This window comes from Entelurus aequoreus, linkage group LG12, assembly GCF_033978785.1.
Source record: "Entelurus aequoreus isolate RoL-2023_Sb linkage group LG12, RoL_Eaeq_v1.1, whole genome shotgun sequence".
NCBI classification, from domain to species: domain Eukaryota; kingdom Metazoa; phylum Chordata; class Actinopteri; order Syngnathiformes; family Syngnathidae; genus Entelurus; species Entelurus aequoreus.
Genome location: NC_084742.1, coordinates 11,854,720 through 11,878,561, shown reverse-complemented (window position 1 = coordinate 11,878,561; position 23,842 = coordinate 11,854,720). Strand labels below are relative to the sequence as shown.

Here is a 23,842-nt window from a genome sequence, read left to right as displayed (position 1 = left end):
TGTGTGTGTGTGTGTGTTCTGGCAATGCTTACTTAATGGGGACATCGCTCTGTTTAAACAGTCACCTTTAGGGGACCTCTGACGGTATGGGGACAAAAAAACAGGTCCCCTATAGCAGGGGTGTCCAAAGTTCGGCCGCAGGTAATTTTTTAACATTCTAAAAATATGATGAAAAAAAAATAAAAAACATAAAAATTTGTATAAAGGAGCAAACAGGTGAAATGTAACAAGAAAAGGTTGCATTATTTAGTCTAATAACACAAAGCTGCCATGCAGGCTGTTTCTTTCTTTAAAAAATAATAATCAATCAAAATCAATGTCATTATGAATTATTGACCTATTCAAGGCTCCATTTACTTCACATTAAATATTCCACTTTGAGATATGTTGGGGGGGAAAATGTTGCATATTTTTTGGTTGCCATTTAAAAAACAAAGTTTTTTAAAGTAGGGCCTAAAAAGAACAAACAAAAAACATAAACAACAATAAAACTTATAATTGACGGATAGATCTGAAGTTGATCTTGAGACTATTGTGGTAAAAGTAAAAAAAAATGTTGGATTTATTTTTTTTAAACTTTACTGAGCAGTACCCTTTTGTATCCCCAATAATTTTAGTGGGACTTTTTTTTTTTTTTTTAAGTGTCATTGCTCAAAAAAATAATGAATTAAAATCAATGTTGTTATGAGTTATTGACCTTTTTAAAACTCCAATTATTATATAATCTCAAATATTCCACTTTAAAATTTTATTGGGGGAAAATATTGCATATTTTGTGTTTTTTTCCATAAAAAAAACACGGTTTTCCTTGACAAAAATGGCATACAACTTAAATCTTTGAAAGCGTTTTATTGACAGATAGACCTAATGTTGATCTAGAGATTTAAACCTTGAATAATAATAATAATAATAATAATAATACTAAATAACGACACATTTGTAATATTTTTTTTGACCAAAACCTTTTGGGGTCCCCAGGATCAAGTCTGAGTGGAGGCCTAAATGTATCTTTTTTATACATATATTGTATTGGTTTTTAAAATAAAAAAATATCAAAATGGCCCCCGCTTGCTTTGATTTTTCAGTGTGCGGCCCTCAGTGGAAAATGTTTGGACACCCCTGCATTAAAGGGAAACCTTTTTAAATGATAGTCAGATCCATTCTGAAGATGCCTAAGTGATTTTTTTAAGCTTTGGCCCATAAAACATGTTTACTAAAAAGTAAAAATGTTTAACATCTAATTTGAACTTTTTTTTTTTTTTTTTTTAAATGGTCCTCACGTACAAATTTGTGTGAATTATGCAAAATTATTTAAATGTGGTCCCCATGAACCATATTAACTCTTTTCCCCCAGGGTCCCCAGTAAGAATGATCAGCACATTACTTCATCAATCCAGAGATTTAAAGACGTGTATGAGCTAACTGGCCAGTGGCCATTTTACCTAATTTTTTGTATGCCTCCACAACCTGTAGAAAGGGTGGTCCCCATTCCAAATGATAACCAGTGTGTGTGTGTGTGTGTGTGTGTGTGTTTTCTAAATGGCACATAAGAGCGAGAGAAAGTGTCTAACAAACAAGCTTCCAAAGACTTGTGTAATAACTCGGTGGACTATTTTCACACTTTTTTTGTACATAAACTAAAAACGCTTTGGTCTGCTTTTTTTCTTTCTTTTTTTTTTTCTCGATTTGTGTGGGCATGGTTTGCAACGTCGGGCGCTAGGGGGCGCACAAGTAGCCTGCTGCTCATGTCTGTGCTTGTTTCCTGTGACGTGTGGCTTAGTTGTTGGCGCTGTAAATATTGAATTATATATGAAATGATCTATATAAGTCTGTTGGAAAATGTACATAATGTGTGTGTTTAATAGCTAATATCTATGAAGCCTGACCCCCAAAAGCCCCGCCCCCTTCCCTTTCTCCCTGTCGACAGCGCCCCCTGTAGAGTAACAGTGGTATTGATTTTTCACGTCATTTAGTGCTTCAACTGTGCCATATTCTTTCAGGATGGAAATGTTGATACTAATAACAATAAAAAAATGTTTGAAATGTCTTCTTTTATTTATTTATTCGGGGAAGGAAGGGGGCGGGGTCATTGGGGGGGGCGTGTTAGCTTAGATGTTAATGAGGATTAAAAATGGGGCAAATTGAGGTAAACAGAAATGAAAGAAAGCAGCATAGTTAAGAGGTTAAAGGTCATGTACAGTTTTTGTGTTGTCAGTAGGAGTTAACATCTGGACTTTTGAACAGGTCTCTGCTGGCATTAATGAAGCTAAGTAAGAACACAAGTGACCGCTAGAGTCAAACACTACAGGACAAATCTGCACGGCCTACGAGACAGGCGGACCGGCGGCCATGTTGGAGCAGTCGTCGTCTTCATCCTCCTCCTCTCGGTCTTCACCGTCGTCGTCCTCGCCTGGGCGGCCATCAGTCCATCTGGCCGCGCTCTCGCTTCTTGCCTTCTTTCTTCTGCTTCTTGGCGTCTGGGGGACGAACGGGACGGGAAGAAGACGCGTGAGAAGGGACGAGGGAAGGCGGTGACCTTTCACCTTGGTCACCTGACGTGAAGTAACTCATACATCCAAATGAAAAGAATCCCAGTTCAACAATATTAATCAATGCACTGCATGCGTTGATTGTTATTGATTGGTCTTTGCTTTTTTTTTAACATTGAGCATTTACTGATGAATCAAAGGTTTGTGTCAGATTTTCACCCCAATATTTCAACATTTTAAAATAATTATTAATTCAAACATTTCTCCCAGTTTTTCATTTTGTCTTTTGCATTTGTGATTTAACGATGTTTCCTTACGTTTAAAAAGTGAGTTATTGTGTATGTAAATTACTGTATACACACTTATACCAGGGCTCGCCAACCCATCAATCTTTAGGACCCTACCGGTCGATCGCGAAAATATTAGAACATTATAAACAGTTAGCTTCTACAGCAAGGGTGCCCAAAATGTGGCATAGGGGCCGTCTGTGGCCCGTGACTCGATTATCATTGGCCCGACGAACATTACAAAAAACAAACATAAAACACCAGCAGAAATTGGAAAAACAGCAAGAAACAGTGAGAAAAAGCCCAAATCAGCCAATGACGACAACAACCACACAAAGCTTTGTCTTTAAAAAACAAAAACTAATATATATATATATATATATATATATATATATATATATATATATATATATATATATATATATATATATATATATATATATATATATATATATATAGTACAGGCCAAAATTTTGGACACACCTTCTCCTCATTCAATGCGTTTTCTTTATTTTCATGACTATTTACATTGTAGATTGTCACTGAAGGCATTCCAAATAACTGAAAACATGTTTTATATTCTAGTTTCTTCAAAATAGCCACCCTTTGATTACTCTGCTTACTGCTTTGCACACTCTTGGCATTCTCTCGATGAGCTTCAAGCACACCTGTGAAGTGAAAACCGTTTCAGGTGACTACCTCTTAAAGCTCATCAAGAGAATGCCAAGAGTGTGCGAAAAAGTAATCAGAGCAAAGGGTGGCTATTTTGAAGAAACTAGAATATAAAACATGTTTTCAGTTAGTTCACCTTTTTTTGTTAAGTACATAACTCCACATGTGTTCATTCATAGTTTTGATACCTTCAGTGACAATCTACAATGTAAATAGTCATTAAAATTAAGAAAACGCACTGAATGAGAAGGTGTGTCCAAACTTTTGGCCTGTACTGGGTTTTTGGCTAAGACCAGGGATCTTGGACTCAAAAAGGTTGGTGACCACTGACTTATACACTAATAGCTCATAACATTTGAATAGATTTGAAAAGTGTAATTAATTGTTCTTTTAGTCTTAAAGTCCTAAAATGGTAAATTATTTTTATTTTTATTTATTGACATGCACCTATGAAGAGGATGTGTTATTTTTATAATTGTTTAATTTAATTTTTTAATTGTATTTACCGTAATTTCCGGACTATAAGCCGCTACTTTTTCCCCTCGTTCTGGTCCCTGCGGCTTATACAAGGGTGCGGCTTATTTACGGCCTGTTCTTCTCCGACACCGACGAAGAGGATTTCGGTGGTTTTAGTACGCAGGAGGAAGACGATGACACAATGATTAAAGACTGACTTTTCATATACCGGTAGGCAGGTTATTTTGATAACATACAGACGAGCACTTTGTATTACTTTGCACCGTTGTATTATTTGTACTCTGCATGAATGCTGTTCACCATGTCAAAGATGTGAAAGTTTGATTGAATGATTGAAAGATTTATTGTTAATAAATGGGACGCTTTGCGTTCCCAAACAGTCATCTCTGTCCCGACAATCCCCTCCGTGGTAGCAGGAACCCCTATATACTACGGTAATTACACATCAAAACCCTGCGGCTTATAGTCGGGTGCGGCTTATATATGAAGCAATCTGTATTTTCCCCTAAATTTAGCTGGTGCGGCTTATAGTCAGGTGCGGCTTATAGTCCGGAAATTACGGTATTTATTTTTGTTTACTTCTTTTTCTATCTATAATCCATCCACTCACCATCCCATCACACTCTCCACACACCCACCAACTCACTCACTCACTCACCCAACCATCCATCCATCCATCCAGTATCCATCCAGCCATCATCCATCTTTTAACCAACCTATCCACCCATACACAAATCCATCCATCCATGTCCATCCACCTATCTACCATCAACCCATCCATCCAATCATCTATTAACCAAGCCCACACACCCCCTTGCACACATTCATCCATGTCCATCAGCCATCATCCATCTATCAACTAACACATCCACCCAACCATGCACACATCCATTCATCCAACAATCCACCTATCCATCCTAATCCACCCTTCCATCCATCCACCGACCCACATTCCCACCCATCTATCCACCCATTCGTTCATCCATCCACATCCATCTGTTCATCCACGATCCACCCACCTATCCATCCATCAATCCATCAATCCTCCGATCCACCCACCTATCCATCCATCCATCTATCCATCAACCCACACTACCACCTATTCACTTACCATACTTACCATATTCTGGACAATACTTACCATATTTATTTACATATTTAATCCACAACAAAAAGCCTGCACAGCATAGGAGGTAGGAAATGCTGACTCCCACCCCCTCAGCACACTGGGAACCAGCATTACTCCTCTAGTCAGTTTACTAGTCACTTTATACTTATTATTGTCTCGTTTTTTTTTTACATTGCCACTTAGAGGAGTGGTCTTAGGCCATATTGTATATTGCATATTGTGTATATTGTGTTGTTTCTGTATATTGTGTGGTTTCTTCTTTTTTTTTAAAATGCAAAGCACCTTAGGGAAGCAACCTAAATTTCGTTGGACCTGTACCTGTACAAGCACAATGACAAATAAAGATCATTCATTCATTCATTCATTCACCCATACGTCCATCTAGCCCAGGGGTCGGCAACCTTTACCACTCAAAGAGCCATTTTGGCAAGTTTCACAAATTTAAGAAAGTAATGGGAGCCACAAAAAAATTTTTTAAATGAAAAACACTGCATACAAAGCTTAAATGCTTTGTGCTATGTTAACCAGGGGTCTCCGACACACGCACCGGCACGCACTTTAATGTGGAAACTTGATGTTAGTGCAGCCCGCGAGTTTTGAACTAATGGCACTTGATAGCATCATACTTGCCAGCCCTCTCACTATTCCCGGGAGACTCCCGAATATCAGAGCGTGATGACACTGCATTTGGCGCCCTCTACAGTCTGCCCTAACAGTGTACCTGCTCGACCACACGTAGAATGCAATTTCAGCTTGCTCACGTAAGTGACAGCAAGGCGTACTAACTCAGCAGCCACACATCTTACACTGACGGTACCAATACCCAGAATCCCATGCAGCCCTAACTCTTCCGTTCAACCAACGCACGGAGAGAGGGGGCGGGTTGATGTGTGGGGGGATTTGGTGGTAGCGGGGGTGTATAATGTAGACCGGAAGAGTTGGGGCTGAATGGGATTCTGGGTAATGGTTGTGTTGTGTTTATGTTGTGTTACGGTGGGATGTTCTCCAGAAATGTGTTTTTCATTCTTATTTGGTGTGGGTTCACAGTGTGGCGCATATTTGTAACTTAACAATGTTAAAGTTGTTTGATACGGCTACCGTCAGTGTAAGCTGTGTGGCTGATGACTAAGTATGCTTTGCTGTCTCCTGTGTGTGCAAGTAATAACAACATGCAACATGTGGCTGGACTGGCACGCTGTATGTAAATGCTATAGAGGACAATTACTGCAGTGCAATTAGGGCACGCCCTTTATTTAGTAATTAGAGTGTAAATTGGATTATTTTTTCCCTGGGAGTAATTTATGAGAGACACTGAGATCCATCAATCTCCTGGGAAAATCGGGGGGGTCGGCATGTATGTAGCTGAGCCGCATCAGAGTGGTCAAGGAGCCGCATGCGGCTCCGGAGCCGTGGGTTGCCGACCCCTGATCTAGCCACATCCATCCGCCCATCCTTCCGCCAATCCATCCATCTATCCAGCTAAAATGTTCAACACAAATCACGTGACATGTACAGAACTTTGACCCCCAGCCACCTATGACTCGTCATGTATATTCAAACTCAATAAATGTGTTGTTTAATGTGGCGTCATGGTGGTTCACGTTGAAAATGAAAGTGAGTTGAAAAGTCGAGACAGAAGATTCTAGAAACTCTGACCAAACTGTCCATTGTGCTCTTTGGAGACGTCATGTCTCTGTGGACATGACGGATCTCACACTCCATCCAACATGGCTTCTTGCTCTGAATTGCAAATATGACTTCCTTCAATCTCCTCCTGCTGCTCCCAGTCAAACAATTTCCTGTTTTTGTTGTCTTGCCACCTAAGCCCTCTGATCCCACGCCGGGGGAACGGAATCCCTTCCCCTTTACTTTCTGCCCCGTAACCCTTCTGCTTCTTGGAGCTTTATCTCCCAAATGTGCTGGAAACTCCATCTGCTGTCAGATTGGGTTTCTCCTGCCTTGTTGCCACTGGCCTTCATCACAAGTCTTGTGATCAAACAGGAGTGACTCCTGATTCGCTAGCGTTAATGGCCACACAAACGCTAATATTTGGTTCTGTCGTCCACACAGAAACCTTTTTCCATAAAATCTGTGCTTTTTTTGGTATGTCGAAAAACAATAATTTATTTGTCAGACTTCTGATTGGACAAAGTAAACACGACAGCCAGTTTAAAAAAATTTTATGCGGTCTTACTCGTGGCTATTCATCCCATCTCTCTGACCTGCGTTCACACTTAGCATTCACATTTTGTGCCATTTTACTGCAATTTTTTTTAACTTGGCTCATGATTTCTGGTCCTTTTTTGAATTATTGTGATTATTTCTATTGCACAAAGTGGCGGCCGTCATTACTTAATTTTTTTAATGCCTTGCTGCCGATCGACTAACACAACCTCCACGATCGACGTAATGGGCACCCCTGTTTTACATAATAACATATAATTTATAATTGCAACGTTTAAAAATGAGATGATTATGATAACTGTTGTCTCGTTGTTATGTCTTGCTTTATTATCACATTTCTGAGTCTCATTTGAAAGTATGACAATAAGTTACGTTTAGAGTTGCAAGTTCGAGACGTTAGATGGCAGTAGTTTATGGTGTGTTGGCTAGTCAGTTGTCTCTGTTAAATCTAGCCTTTTGTTGCGCCCTAAAAAGTGTTAAATGTCAGAATAATTGTATCTAAGTTATCACAAAACTTTGTGTTACATTGAGTTCCCGTCGAGAAGACAAAAGCTGTCTTTGAACCTACCAAGAAGAACGCTTGTAAAACTCCACTGTGTAGGATGGGAAGCAACATGAAGGTGTTCTGTTTCGTTCATGTATTGTAATCAACAGAAATATATTGTCTTGACCCGATAACTACAAAGCCTCCTGGTACCCTAGCACCTCCAAAACCCTTAAATCTAGACTCCAAACATCCCAGAACAAGCTAGTCAGGTTACTTTTAGACCTCCACCCCAGATCACACCTCTCTCCTACCCACTTCTCCAAAGTGGGCTGGCTCAGGGTGGAGGACAGAGTAAAACAACTTGCACTGAGCCTAGTCTATAAAATTCGCTACAACTCCCTGATACCGAAGTACATGTCAAACTACTTCCATAACGTAAATGACCGCCATAACCACAACACCAGGGGGAGCTCCACAAACCACGTTAAACCCAGATTCCGATCTAACAAAGGTCTTAACTCATTCTCCTTCTATGCCACATCAATATGGAATGCACTCCCAACAGGTGTAAAAGAAAGTGCCTCTCTATCCTCCTTCAAAACCGCACTAAAAGAACACCTCCAGACAACTTCAACCCTAGACTAACACCCTCCCCCCTCCACATCCCACCTCCCCGGATTGTAAATAATCAAATGTAAATAATCAAATGTATATACTCGTTCTTATGCTTTCTGAACTCACTTTGTTCACTGCTCTCTGTACATATCCTATCAAGTCTGTTTCAATGTCCATTTCTCAGATGATGCAATTGTTGATGACTGAAGTGCTGATATCATGCCAGATTTGGAGGTGTTGAAATTGCCATGAAAAATCGCTAATGCTAATCAGTAGCATTTCCATAACAAAACCAATGTATTTAAGCACTCACATTCACACACTAGGGCCAATTTAGTGTTGCCAATCAACCCAGGTGCACAAGCGGTAGAAAATGGATGGATGGATGTATTCAAGCATCAAGCTAGTCCATTTTTGGAAGTGGAGTCTTACCTAACTTACGTTGGAGCACTTTTGAGTTTATTTATTTGTTGGCATTGGAAATTGCAACATTACTAGAGGTAGTTTCGCAGGTAGTTAGTCCACTCTCAGTGCTGCTGGAGCAATCGTAAAGTGCAGAAGTGCAAAGAGCCGAGCTTAGTAGGCAACCGTGCGTGACGTCTTGCGCCACCCAGCTACAGTAACATGGCACCATTACATTGTACGTGAATCGGAGCCCTGTAGAACCGACAGATTCAGTGCCTAACTTAGGCCATCTCCACACCAACACAGACAGTTTAAAAAACACATATTTGGGGTTAAAACAAGCTCCATCCACACAAATGTAGTTTCAAAACTGTCTTTGTCTACACACAAACTCATACACCTGCTGCCATGCACATTTAGTCCAATCAGAAGCCTGAAAAAGCAGCAATGTCTGACTTGGTGGCATTATGTTTATTTTGATATACTTTAGACCAGGAGTGTCAAACTCATTTTAGATCGGGGGCCACATGGAGAAAAATCTACTCCCAAGTGGGCGGGACTGGCACGATAACTTAAAAATAAAGACAACTGTAGATTGTTTTCTTTGTTTAAAAACTGTCATGTCTGTTGATCATGTTTTTGTTTAGTTATGTTCTGCTTGGTTTTTGGACACTTTTTAGTTCCTGCTTTCACTCCCTTGCCTTGTCACCATGACTACTCATTAGTTTCACCTGTCTCACGTTTTGCACTCGCGCACCCGTCACAAATCATGTCTGTATTATTTAAGCCCATTGTTGCCAGGAAGTCAGCCTGGCGACATTACTTCTGACACCCATGCTAACTCTGCTACTTCTGATACTCATGCCTGTTCATAGTTATGCTTCATGCCGTGCCACGTAAGTTTTGTTTGTTCATGTCACAGTTAGCGAGTTTTGTTTCATGTTCATAGTTTCTGCCTTTGTGCAAGTTTTGTTTTCTTAGCCAAGTTTATCTCCGCCTGTGAGCGCGCCTTTTGTTTGTACCCCTTTTTGTAGTTTGTTAGTGTTAAAATAAATATGTATCTACCTTCACGCCATGTCCAGTCCAACTTTACTTGCATCTCGGGAAAACAAACATCCCATAGTCCACGTTATGACAAAAACAGAACAAGCACATTCTGAAAATGTACAAATCATAATGTTGTTGGGGGGTTTTTACACTTACATGTTGCGGTTAATTTTATTATATCTTTATTTGTCGTTATTTATACTTTCTGAATAAAAATGTGTTTTTTTTTGTTTTTGTTTACATATGTAGCATAATGTACAAATAAACAAAGAATTGTGAAATCTAGTGGACACATTTAGAACAGCAGTTTCTTTCATTCCAAAATTTCGGCTCATTTTTATACTTAGCAAACTCATCCCGCGTGCCGGATAAAACCTGTTCGCCTGGCCTGATCCGGCCCTCGGACCGTACGTTTTACACCCCTGCTTTAGACGTACAATGACATGTACATTATCTTTAAAACCAGCTTGCACATACACAGAGCCCTGGGAACATTATTAAAGAGCGAATGCACACCTGTGCTGCTGAAACCCAAAACTCATAGAATTATAAGATGTTCAGCAACATGGTGATGTATTACATGTGCAGTGAAGTGTACATTATTTCTAAAATCAGCATGTACTAACGAGCCAAGGAAACCATTTTGCATGTTTAAGGGAATTATAAAGCATTTAATCATCGATATAGTGTTATGGTATGTGGACAATGAAGTGTGTATTGTCTTTAACATCAGTACACACTGCAAGGAGGACTCTACATTATTATTTTTTGTAGTTGGTTGGTCGCTTATTACGCGCGAGCACGGTCGCCCCCGGCTCCATCTACAAAAATGAAAGCAAGACACGTAAGTTAACTTCATGATTTGTCGTTAAACAAGGACTAAAAACATAAGATAATGTTGCACCTTTCTTATGACACAGAGCAAAAAGTCTTGCTTGTCAAAGTTGTACCATCAGGTGGACGTTCCACAGCGATCATATCCAAAACAGCTGACTGTCATTTGCGCCGGCGGGAGTGTTGCAAAGCCCATTTTGATGTGTCTTTTTTATTAATGTTGAGTGAAAAGAGCAGCATGTTTACGTTCAGACATACAGTAAAGTCATCTTAGAGTGTGTTTAAAGGCCTACTGAAACCCACTACTACCGACCACGCAGTCTGATAGTTTATATATCAATGATGAAATCTTAACATTGCAACACATGCCAATACGGCCGGGTTAACTTATAAAGTGCAATTTTAAATTTCCCGCTAAACTTCCGGTTGAAAACGTCTTTGGATGATGACGTATGCGCGTGACGTAACCAGTGAAACAGAAGTATCGGTACCCCATTGAATACAATACAAAATAGCTCTGTTTTCATCTCATAATTCCACAGTATTCTGGACATCTGTGTTGGTGAATCTTTTGCAATTTGTTTAATGAACAATGAAGACTGCAAAGAAGAAAGTTGTAGGTGGGATCAGTGTATTAGCGGCGGACTACAGCAACACAACCAGGAAGACTTTGACTCGGATAGCAGACGCGCTAGCCGACGCTAGCCACCGACCGCACGGATGATCGTGGTGAAGTGGAGCGCTAATGTTTTTATCATAGCTCTGTGAGGTCCCGTTATACTAAGTTAGCTTCAATGGCATCGTTAGCAACAGCATTTTTAAGCTTCACCAAGCTGGAACGCATTAACAGTGTAGTTACATGTCCCTGGTTTAATAGTATTGTTGCTCTTCTGTCTATCCTTCCAGTCAGGAATTTATTTATTTTGTTTCTATATGCAGTTAAGCACGATGCTATCACGTTAGCTCCGTAGCTAAAGTGTTTCGTCGATGTATTGTCGTGGAGATAAAAGTCACTGTGAATGTCCATTTCGCGTTCTCGACTCTCATTTTCAAGAGGATATAGTATCCGAGGTGGTTTAAAATACAAATCTGTGATCCACAATAGAAAAAGGAGAGAGTGTGGAATCCAATGAGCCCTTGTACCTAAGTTACGGTCAGAGCAAAAAAAGATATGTCTTGCACTGCCTCTAGTCCTTCACTCTAACGTTCCTCATCCACAAATCTTTCATCCTCGCTCAAATTAATGGGGTAATCGTCGCTTTCTCGGTCCGAATCGCTCTAGCTGCATTGAAAACAACAGGAAAATATGAGGAGGCTATCAACTGACTACGTCACGCTACTTCCGATAGGGGCAAGGCTTTTTTTTATCAGATACCAAAAGTTGCGATCTTTATCGTCGATGTTCTCTACTAAATCCTTTCAGCAAAAATATGTCAATATCGCGAAATGATCAAGTATGACACATAGAATGGATCTGCTATCCCCGTTTAAATTTTAAAAAATCATTTCAGTAGGCCTTTAAAGGCAGCAAGGCAGTGTTGTTGAGCTTGGAAATGACAGCGCACAACCGTGACGTCATCACAAGTCTCCGTTTGTGCCGTGTACACGCATACGCTAAGCAGAGAGTTTTGGATCTCTACACTTTGGCCAGCGGTTGTAAAAGTCTGAGTTTTTAAAGACAAAAGTATGCGTCTGCGTGTGGACTAGAGGCCTAAACACAGAGATAAGTATGCGTTTATTAATTATTTGTGTTCGTGTGGACATGGCCTCAGAGGCAGTCTACCCGGCAAGAAATCTGCGTTCTAAGAACACCGGCTTATTAGTGATTCCCAGAGCCCCAAAAAAAGTCTGCAGGCTATAGAGCGTTTTCTATTCGGGCTCCAGTACTCTGGAATGCCAGAGACAGTTAGAGATGCTACCTCAGTAGAAGCATTTAAGTCCCATCTTAAAACTCATTTGTATACTCTAGCCTTTAAATAGACCCCCATTTTAGACCAGTTGATCTGCCATCTCTTTTCTGCTCTGCCCCCATCTCCTGCGTGGAGAGGTTATTAGGTGACCACAGATGACCACTCATCTTTGCATCAGTTGGGGACGTATCTGTGCTGCTAAGTTGATCCCCTGCTGGCCCCACTATGGACTGGACCCTCACACTACTACTAGGTGCACTCGACGTCCATTGCACCGGTCGCCCGGGGGGTGGGGGGTTCCCCACATCTGCGGTCCCCTCCAAGGTTTCTCATTGTAATCCCATTGGGTTGAGTTTTTTCTTGCCCTGATGTGGGATCTGAGCTGCACCCTCCCGCCCTCCCATGACTCTTGATCCTGCTTTGTTTTTGTTTTTGTTTTTTTGACATCTGGGATCTGTCCTTAAGGGGGGCCTCTGTCATGTTCCGTGGTCTGGATTTTGTTTGGTTATGTTCTGTTCGGTTTAAAGGCCTACTGAAATGAATTTTTTTTATTTAAACGGGGATAGCAGATCTATTCTATGTGTCATACTTGATCATTTCGCGATATTGCCATATTTTTGCTGAAAGGATTTAGTATAGAACAACGACGATAAAGATTGCAACTTTTGGTATCTGATAAAAAAAAAGGCTTGCCCCTACCGGAAGTAGCGTGACGTAGTCAGTTGAACATATACGCAAAGTTCCCTATTGTTTACAATGATGGCCGCATGAAGTGAGAGAGATTCGGACCGAGAAAGCGACAATTTCCCCATTAATTTGAGCGAGGATGAAAGATTTGTGGATGAGTAAAGTGCAAGTGAAGGACTAGTGGGGAGTTGAAGCTATTCAGATAGGGAAGATGCTGTGAGAGCCGGGGGTGACCTGATATTCAGCTGGGAATGACTACAACAGTAAATAAACACAAGACATATATATACTCTATTAGCCACAACACAACCAGGCTTATATTTAATATGCCACAAATTAATCCTGCATAAAAACACCTGCGTGTTTGTTATGCTAGCTCCTAGCTCCTCTGCTAGCTCCTAGCTCCATAGAACACGCCAATACAATTCAAAGACCTGATCAACACACACAATCACTCAGCCCAAAAGACCGTTCACCTAACCCAAGGTTCATAAAGCTTATATATTTTAAAAAAGTTACGTACATACGCAAAAAAAAGTTGCGCACATACGGTCAAGCGATCAAATGTTTAGAAGCCAAAGCTGCATACTCACAGTAGCACGTCTGCGTCTTTGTCATCCAAATCAAAGTAATCCTGGTAAGAGTCTGTGTTGTCCCAGTTCTCTACAGGCGTCTGTGTATCGAAGTCAAAAGTCCTCCTGGTTAGAGTCTCTGTTATCCGAGTTCTTCCATCTTGACTGCATCTTCCGGGAATGTAAACAAAGAAGCGCCGGCTGTGTACTGTTGTTGCTGACTACGTTCGAAAAATACGTCCATTTCGCACCGACAACTTTCTTCTTTGCTTGCTCAGCTTCCTTCTCCATAATGCAATGAACATGATTGCAACAGATTCACGAACACAGATGTCCAGAATACTGTGGAATTATGAAATGAAAACAGAGCTTTTTCGTATTGGCTTCAATGTGGAAGGCATATCCGTGTTCCCCGGGTTACGTCACGCGCATACGGCATCCTCAGAGGCGTTTCGAACCGGAAGTTTAGCGGCAAATTTAAAATGTCACTTTATAAGTTAACCCGGCCGTATTGGCATGTGTTATAATGTTAAGATTTCATCATTGATATATAAACTATCAGACTGCGTGGTCGGTAGTAGTGGGTTTCAGTAGGCCTTTAAGACTCCATAGTTCCTGTTTTTGTGTACTCTGTTTTTGCCTTGCCCATGCCATAGTCCTTGATGACATTGTTCATGCTCTACTGAGGTTCATTTCTTGTCCATAGTTTATGCTGCTCGTTTCACGCCACAGTAAGGGTTTTTGTTTCATGTCCATAGTCTGCCTAAGTGCTAGTTTTTTGTTTCCTTAGCCAAGTTGTGCCTCCGCTGTGAGCGCTTTATGTTTGTACACTTATTATAGTCAAGATTAAACATGTTCTTACATTTTACCATTGTCCGGTCAAGTCCGTTTGCATCACGGGAGAACAATCCTCGCAGTAAACTGCGAAATAATCTCCGTCATGACAGCCCTGATGGGGGATCTGAGCCGAGGATGTCGTTGTGGCTTGTGCAGCCCTTTGAGACACTCGTGATTAAGTGATATGATTGATACTATGAATAGTATCAATACCATTGTGATTAATACTATGAATATGTGTAAAAATGGGCTAAAAATATGGTACTGTTTGATTTTTCATGAATCGGTACCAAATCTGTAAAACTGGAAATAATCTAACAGGATTATTGCAGGATTACAGCAGAGTACGAGTTGCGTAGAGTGAGTACATCCTGAGTTCAGAGTTTGATGTTTGTACGCTCGCTAAGTAAACTGAGGTCATTCAGAAAAAAACATGGCTGCTCATAGAACGTGGTTTGGCTGTGGATGGACGTCCATGACTGCTGGCGTTGTTTGTCACAAACACTCGTATTCGCACGGAGTCAAACACCCCTCGTGTGTTTTTGTGTCCTTCTAGCTTGTTACATAGCCCCAATCACATTTGAGCTAATCGAATTCCTCCGGCTTAGCCGCGCCGTCATTACAGGGAATTGAATTGGATGCGGGGGAAACAACGCCGCCGCCGCTGCCTGCTGTTCACGCCGCATTACGGCAAACGATGTGCACTGCGACAAGATGAACGTCAACACGACGTAATGAAGGCAACGGCGTAAACAAAAGTTGTTTTAATTGAATTTTTCCCACCCCCGTCAGGGTATTTCTGACTCCCCGTTTGAAATAATTATGGATTCAATTTAGTGGAAATATTCAATTCAAATGAAGCTAACGCTAATGAAGCAGCGCTGGTGGGGATCATGGAGAGAACAGAAGGAAACCATCCATCCGTTTTCTATTGGGGGAAGCAGGAACCTACCATAGCTGACTTTGATGATGTCATTTTAGTGACAAACCAGCAGACATGTGAGAAAATGACCACGCCCCCTTGTTGTCCTGACATGCTGGGCACAAAAAGGGCGACATTTTGTCAAAACATGCACACCTGCGGTGTTGTCTGTGCTATTATTTTTCTGACAAACACACCACACGGTGGCGCTGGTCTTGAACCCCAAAGTTCGACCTTAAAAGTGGGATTGACTTGAAATGTCTCACGCAGCTCAGTGTGCCCTGCAAAACAACTTTATGGTGCTTTGCTAAAATCACACCAAATTTGGTATGGACCTTCAGGGGACTGACAAGCACATGTGTGCACAATTTGAACAAGATTGGTTGAAAAACATGGTCGCCATAAAAAAAAAAAACATCTTAGCAGGGGGCGGTACTTAGCAAGTAATTGTTCACAAGTCTCTGTCTAATTCAGGGGTCCCCAAACTACGACCTGCGTATATATACTGTATATATTTTTTTTATTATAATTTTTTAAATTCTGTCCTTTCTAATCCATTTTCTACCACTTGTTACTCTCAGGGTCTCCTAGCACATATTTCCATTGATAACATGACATCATTGCGCTCGGAATATATATATACAGTATGTATACGTATATATATACATACATATATATATATATATATATATATATGTATGTATATATATATATATATATATATATATATATATCCATCCATCCATCCATTTTCTACCGAATATATGACATCACATGGACAAAGATAAGACCTTCTTGAGGAAAGTTCTGCAGTCAGATAAAACAAAAATTTAGCTTTTTGGCCACAATACCCAGCAACATGTTTAGAGGAGAAAAGGTGAGGCCTTTAATCCCAGGAACACCATACCTACCGCCAAGCATGGTGGTGGTAGTATTATGCTCTGGGCCTGTTTTGCTGCCAATGGAACTGGTGCTTTAAATGGGACAATGAAAAAGGAGGATTACCTCCAAATTCTTCAGGACAACCTAAAATCATCAGCCTGGAGGTTGGGTCTTGGGCGCAGTTGGGTGTTCCAACTGGACAATGACCCCAAACACACGTCAAAAGTGGTAAAGGAACGGCTAAATCAGGCTAGAATTAAGGTTTTAGAATGGCCTTCCCAAAGTCCTGACTTAAACGTGTGGACAATGCTGAAGAAACAAGTCTGTGTCAGAAAACCAACAAATTTAGCTGAACTGCACCAATTTTGTCAAGAGGAGTGGTCAAAAACTCAACCAGAAGCTTGTGGATGGCTACCAAAAACGCCTTATTGCAGTGAAACTTGCCAAGGGACATGTAACCAAATATTAACATTGCATTATGTATACTTTTGACCCAGCAGATATGGTCACATTTTCAGTAGACCCGTAATAAATTCATAAAAGAACCAAACTTCATGAATGTTTTTTGTGACCAAAAAGTATGTGCTCCAATCACTCTATTACAAAAAAATAACAGTTGTAGAAATGATTGGAAACTCAAGACAGCGAAGCAATTTGACCACAACCCATAAGGGGCGCCATTTAATTCCTAGCAACAATACCGCGCAATTTATGCAGCTGAGAAGTTGCATGACTGCCGTCCAACGACATCAACACAGGCTTAGGAAGTTTTAGTACTTCGGTATAAATTCAATTTTCTATCACAGCAATGTTTATAGAAATGTACATTTGAGCTAGTTTCTTCACCAAGAAATGCTAACTGTAGCTAGACATCAGCGGGCAGCAGCAATCAGACTAAACGTGGCGGATTGAAAAAAAGTAGAGATGTCCGATAATATCGGACTGCCGATATTATCGGCTGATAAATGCTTTAAAATGTAATATTGGAAATTATCGGTATTGGTTTCAAAAAGTAAAGTTTATGACTTTTTAAAACGCCGCTGTATGGAGTGGTACACGGACATAGGGAGATGTACAGAGCAGTTGCGTCTCCCAGTCATACTTGCCAACCCTCCCGGTTTTCCCGGGAGACTCCCGAATTTCAGTGCCCCTCCCGAAAATCTCCCGGGGCAACCATTCTCCCGAATTTCTCCCGATTTCCACCCTGACAACAATATTGGGGGCGTGCCTTAAAGGCACTGCCTTTGCGTGCCGGCCCGGTCACATGATATCTACGGCTTTTCACACACACAAGTGAATGCAAGCCATACTTGGTCAACGGCCATACAGGTCACACTGAGGGTTGCTGTGTAAACAACTTTAACACTGTTACAAATATGCGCCACACTGTGAACCCACAGCAAACAAGAATGACAAACACATTTCGGGAGAACATCCGCACCGTAACACAACATAAACACAACAGAACAAATACCCAGAACCCCTTGCAGTACTAACTCTTCCGGGACGCTACAATATACACCCCGCTACCCCCCCACCACCACCACCTCAAACCCGCCCACCTCAACCTCCTCATGCTATATATTTTTTGGAGTAATGAACTTTGATTCCACTGTTACCACTTTATCTGTGTGTAATACACAATCCTTGGATCAGAAATTTGCTGTTGGGTGGAAACCTTATATGTCTAAAACCATTCCTTTATTGTTATTATTTGTGAAAATAGCAGATCTGCAAGCTTACAATGGGTTGAACTTACACTACCGTTCAAAAGTTTGGGGTCACATTTAAATGTCCTTATTTTTGAAGGAAAAGCACTGTACTTTTCAATGAAGATAACTTTAAACTAGTCTTAACTTTAAATAAATACACTCTATACATTGCTAATGTGGTAAATGACTATTCTAGCTGCAAATGTCTGGTTTTTGGTGCAATATCTACATAGGTAGATAGGACGAGACTTAAAACCAGGGGAGACAGGGCCTTCTCTGTGATCGGCCCTAAACTCTGGAACACTCTGCCCCTCCATGTTCAAACTGCTCCCACAGTGGAGTGTTTTAAGTCTCGTCTTAAGACCCACTTTTATTCTTTGGCTTTTAACACTACGTGAGTTGTGTGGTCTTCTGTCCTCTGTTGTCCTGTGTGGTTAGGGTTAGGGTTATAAATTTTGATGTCTATTTAAATGTTTTAATTGGTTTTACCCTTTAATATCGTTTTTAATCATATTTATTTTTTATATTGTCTCTGTATTGGTTTTCTATTCATTTATTCTTTGTTTTTATTCAGTCATTGGTGTAGCATAATATTGTTTTTAATATTATTTTTAATATCGTTTTTAATATTGTTTTTAATATTGTTTTTAACATGGCTGTGCAGCACTTTGGAAACATTCTTGTTGTGTAAATGTGCTATATAAATAAAGTGCATTGGATTGGATTGGATAGGTGTATAGAGGCCCATTTCCAGCAACTATCACTCCAGTGTTCTGATGGTACAATGTGTTTGCTCATTGGCTCAGAAGGCTAATTGATGATTAGAAAACCCTTGTGCAATCATGTTCACACATCTGAAAACAGTTTAGCTCGTCACAGAAGCTACAAAACTGACCTTCCTTTGAGCAGATTGAGTTTGTGGAGCATCACATTTGTGGGGTCAATTAACACGCGAAGTCCCAGAGAAGGGTCAATTGACATTTTTACCTAGAAAACACACAAGAGGGTCATTTGACCCCTAGTCCCCCCTGTGGACACTCCTTTTGTTATGAAAATGTGGCTGTTAGTGGCACACGGCAGGGGGCCACTTGAGCCTGTGTGGGGGAGGGGACCTTACAGCTCAAGCTTTAGTTCTGAGGTAGGTTGTGTGTGTTTTTGCAAGGATCAACAGAATGAAGGGATCAACACTCTGACATTTATTGTTAAAAAAAATACAAAACAAAACATATTTACAAAGAATGAAAAAGCAACTGTTTTCCCAGTTTTGGTGTGGAGGGTTGTTGCAGAAGCAATTGTTATTTTTATGTGCCAAAAATAGTTTTAAAAAAAAAATTTACAAAGAAAAAAGCATATTTACAAAGAATGAAAAACCATGTCCATGTAAACGTGACTGACATACATTTGAGCAGTCACTCACAATCCTGGCACTGCCATTGCTCCTTTCGGCATTTCCCACATGTATAATTTTTCTGTCTACCTAGACAAACTGCCCCTAACAGCCTCATTACCATAACAAAATGAGTGATTAGTGTATTCGGGAAAAGCATCGGGCCAAATGACCCCTCTCTGGGTCTTCTAGGTAGACAGAAAAATGCTGGGACTTCTAGTGTTAAACGCTGAAAATGGCCAGGAAAAGAGAACTTTCATCTGAAACTCGACAGTCTATTCTTGTTCTTAGAAATGAAGGCTATTCCACAAAATTGTTTGGGTGACCCCAAACTTTTGAACGGTAGTGTATAGATCTGCTGCTATTTTCACAACTTATGTGTGACACTGCCCAACAGCAATCTCCAATACTTATTGACCTAAATTAATTTGTTAAAAAATTATACTTATACACTTATATTATACTTTTTATTCTTTTTTTTTGACTTTTCATCGACTAAAACTAGACTAAAACCCTTTTGAGTTTTCGTCGACTAAAACTGGACTAAAACTATCACATATAAAAGTGACTAAAATGTGACTAAAACTAATAAGCATTTTAGTCCAAAAGACTAAGACTAAGACTAAATGTAAGATGGTTGTCAAAAACAACACTGAGTGAGAGCATGTCCCAAATTCCAAGCTGCTGTTTTGAGGCATGTTAAAAAAAAATAATGCACTTTGTGATTTCAATAATAAATATGGCAGTGCCATGTTGGCATTTCTTTCCATAAATTGAGTTGATTTATTTTGGAAAACCTTGTTACATTGTTTAATGCATCCAGCGGGGCATCACAACAAAATTAGGCATAATAATGTGTTAATTCCACCACTGTATATATCGGTATCGGTTGATATCGGAATCGGTAATTAAGAGTTGGACAATATCGGAATATCGGCAAAAAAGCCATTATCGGACATCTCTACAAAAAAGTATTGACCACTTCGGTAGAGCCTCAGAAAGTTTGTATAACATCGATTTGCAAGCGCATCAACTTTCATATAAATGTGCATTTTAGCTTGTGTTGCTCGTCAAGAAATGCTAATTGTCTAAAATCAGAAAAAAATTCTGACTATTCAAAATCATCACCAACTTATATTGGTATTAAATTAATTTTTAAGGCTAGGCAACTGTGACGATCAGTCACTTCATTTCAGTTTGTTTCCTGGTTTTTGTATTACTTCCTGTCAGTGCTCTTATTTTGTTATATTTCCTGTTTGTTCCGCCGAGCACTGTTTTCTCCTCACCTGCCGTTGATTGGCACCTGCTGCCAATCAGCATATGTCTATTTATGTTTTCTCTCGAGCACTCCTCAGTGCTCGATGATAGACTCTCTATGTTTGGAACTTTTTATGCAAGACCGCTTTATTTTCTGTTTATGTTAAATTAAAATCATCCTCCTCCTGGTTCTTGCATCTTGGGGACACACAAACGGCAGCCATGCGAGTTCCTCACAGCAACGTTCATATAAATGCTTTAGTTTAATTAATTGCTAGTAAATGTAATCAAATTAGTTAGTTTAATGTTTATTAGTTTAATGAAACGCTAATTATCGCTTGCTTTGTGCTAGTTAGACGTGACGCGACAACAAAACCAAACGTGGGGGATGACAAAAAAGTATCGCGTTATTGTTCTAGAAAATGATATTGACACAAACAAAGTGGACTAGCAAGCGTTTCCGCGCCAAAGAAAAGCCTTGTCCGTGCTCGCCATGCAAATGCGAGGCTTCACCGGGCGTAACGGAGTTCAAACGAGCGACCACGAGGTTAAGCAAACTCATCTGCCGGAGCGCGATAAGACTGGCATCAATTTGGCACTCTTGTTCGGACAAACGTCGGCGGGTCAATTACGTCCTCGTTTGCGGAGCTAACAAAAGTGCGGAGGTGCGCGCTGTTTGACATTCTCCCGTCAGCGCGGGCGCTGGAAGGTGGGAGCGAGAAGCAAAGCAAACAGGGTGTGATTACGCATGAATAGCGAGTTAACCTCCTCACCTCGCCGTCAACGCCGCTTCATCAGCGCGACACTTAAGTAGGTGGATTTCCATCACGCCAAGCGCTAATTACGGCAGAGCGGCGTTGTTTTTGCGGCACTGGGAATGTGCAATCAGCTCGTCTTGGAAGATGACAGACAATCAAAGACGACTTTTTGTCATCGTGAACAAATTTAGCGAGTTTGAAGCAGGCAGGAAACTAAATTTGCATTTTAGCCTTAAGACAGGGGTGACAAACTCATTTTAGATGGGGGGGCCACATGGAGAAAAATCTACTCCCAATCTACAGCACGATAACTTAAAAATAAAGACAACTTCAGATTGTTTTCTTTGTTTAAAAATAGAACAAGCACACACTGCAAAAACTGAAATCTAAGTAAGATGAAATATCTCAAATAAGGGTGATATTTGCTTATTTTCTGTCTGATAAGATCATTCTTCTCACTAAGCAAATTTTATGTTAGAGTGTTTTACTTGTTTTAAGGGTATTGGTCCTAAATGATCTCAGTAAGATATTACAGCTTGTTGCTAAGATGTTATGACCTATATTGAGTAAAACATGCTTGAAACTAGAATATCAACTGTTGCAAAGCTGTGTCATCAACACTACTTTTTTAAAGTAATCATTTCTTATTTCAAGCATGAAAAAAAAAATCATGACTTTGACACAATTGTGTCTCATAATTAAAACAGATGACAGCCAAATGGACTTTGCTGTTTTATTTTCAATGAAACAATAGAAAATACGTACTCGTATAGTAGTACAATGGGCACAGTACAGTAAACGGACAGTTAATATTTAAACATTTAACATGTGATATTTCAAACAATTTTGAACAGAGATAGTTCATGCACATTCAGGTAAATTCTTCAAAATTACAATTTAAAAAAAATTGGCCGGGGGCCGGGCTGTATATATGCGCACTAATTGACTGAAAGAGCACGCAGTTGGCGCGATGATGTCATGTTGTCGATGGAAAAATGCATTTTTAGACAATATGATTTGCCTGAACGGCTATGAGACCCCGAGAGTAACAAGCGGTTGCCTTGTTGCCTTCCCATTAAGAACAATAAATTAGTTTTTAGTATAATAGAATAGAATAGAATGTACTTTATTGATCCCTGGGGGAAATTAAGTTTGCTGGTTTCAAGAAATGTAATGCCGAGCGCATATCATTATGTCAAGATAATGGCACTAGGATTTACTTAATTTAAGAATATTTTTCAACATATTGAGCAAAAAGGTCTCTTTTTTTTCTACCAAGAAAAGTACACTTGTTATTACTGAGAATATTCTTATTTTAAGGTATTTTGGGTTCATTGAGGTTAGCTAATTTTACTTGTTTTGGAGAGTCTTTACAAGCCAAATTGTCTTGTTCTATTGGCAGATAATTTTGCTTAGTTCAAATAAAACACCCCTCATTTTTGTTTTTCTTGTTTTTGAACACTGACTTTTTGCAGTGTACTTTTGGCAATATAGTGTATTTTAAGAGATTTGGATCTCAAAAACATAAGTGCTACTTGATAAGTACATTTCACGCTGAAGTATTATTAAAAGGCTGACTTGTCTAAAGTGGGGGGAAAAAAACATGACATTTTCCTGTCTTCCAGTTTTTGGGAAGCCAATGTTTTTTGTCATCAGGGCCAGAGGAGTGAGGATATTTTAAAGACTCCTGCAACAGGGATGCTGGGATGGAGGTCCTTATTGGCATGCATGACGTAGAAGAAGACAACGTTGTGAGCTCTTGTTGCTTTCCGAGTGTTCGAGAGTCTTAGCGTGTCTGAACGCCATCCATAATTCATACACGCACACTTCCTGGCTGACACCACAAAACCGCCAGCTTCAGTCGGCGCCAGCGAGCCTCGCTGTGGCCGACACTGACAAAGGACATTTTCACGTATTTATTCATTGAAGGCAGCGGCTTCAACAAGTCTGTTTGAAGAAGTATTGCAATAAAATGGAGTCAGTCAGCAAGTGCGGAGCCGAGGTACAAACATGCGCTGCAGGGATTGTCAGCTCACACCAAGGTGGCCAAACTTTTCCCAGCAAGGTGCCAGACACAGAAATAGCATACCACTTCAATACTTGCCCATTAGCAAACACAAACAATTATCATTACACTCATTTTCCTCACAATTACCATCAACCTCAACTTGTGCTATTGTTACAATAATTGTATCTAAGTTATCACAAAACTTTGTGTTGCCATGAGTTCACGGCGAGAAGACGAAAGCTGTCTTTGATCCTACCAAGAAGAAGGCTTGTAAAACTCCACTG

At 40.2% G+C, this 23,842-nt stretch overlaps 1 protein-coding gene across 1 annotated transcript in view; it reads right to left on the bottom strand.

Moving 5' to 3' along the window:
• Window positions 1–2,036: 2,036 nt before the first annotated feature.
• Window positions 2,037–23,842, bottom strand: part of ptn (pleiotrophin) — a 78,837-nt gene continuing 57,031 nt past the window's right edge. The window contains exon 5 of the mRNA XM_062064723.1: window positions 2,037–2,477. Within this exon, the coding sequence (XP_061920707.1) occupies window positions 2,422–2,477 (56 nt within the window). The 3' untranslated portion in view covers window positions 2,037–2,421. The remainder of the gene's footprint in view (window positions 2,478–23,842) is intronic.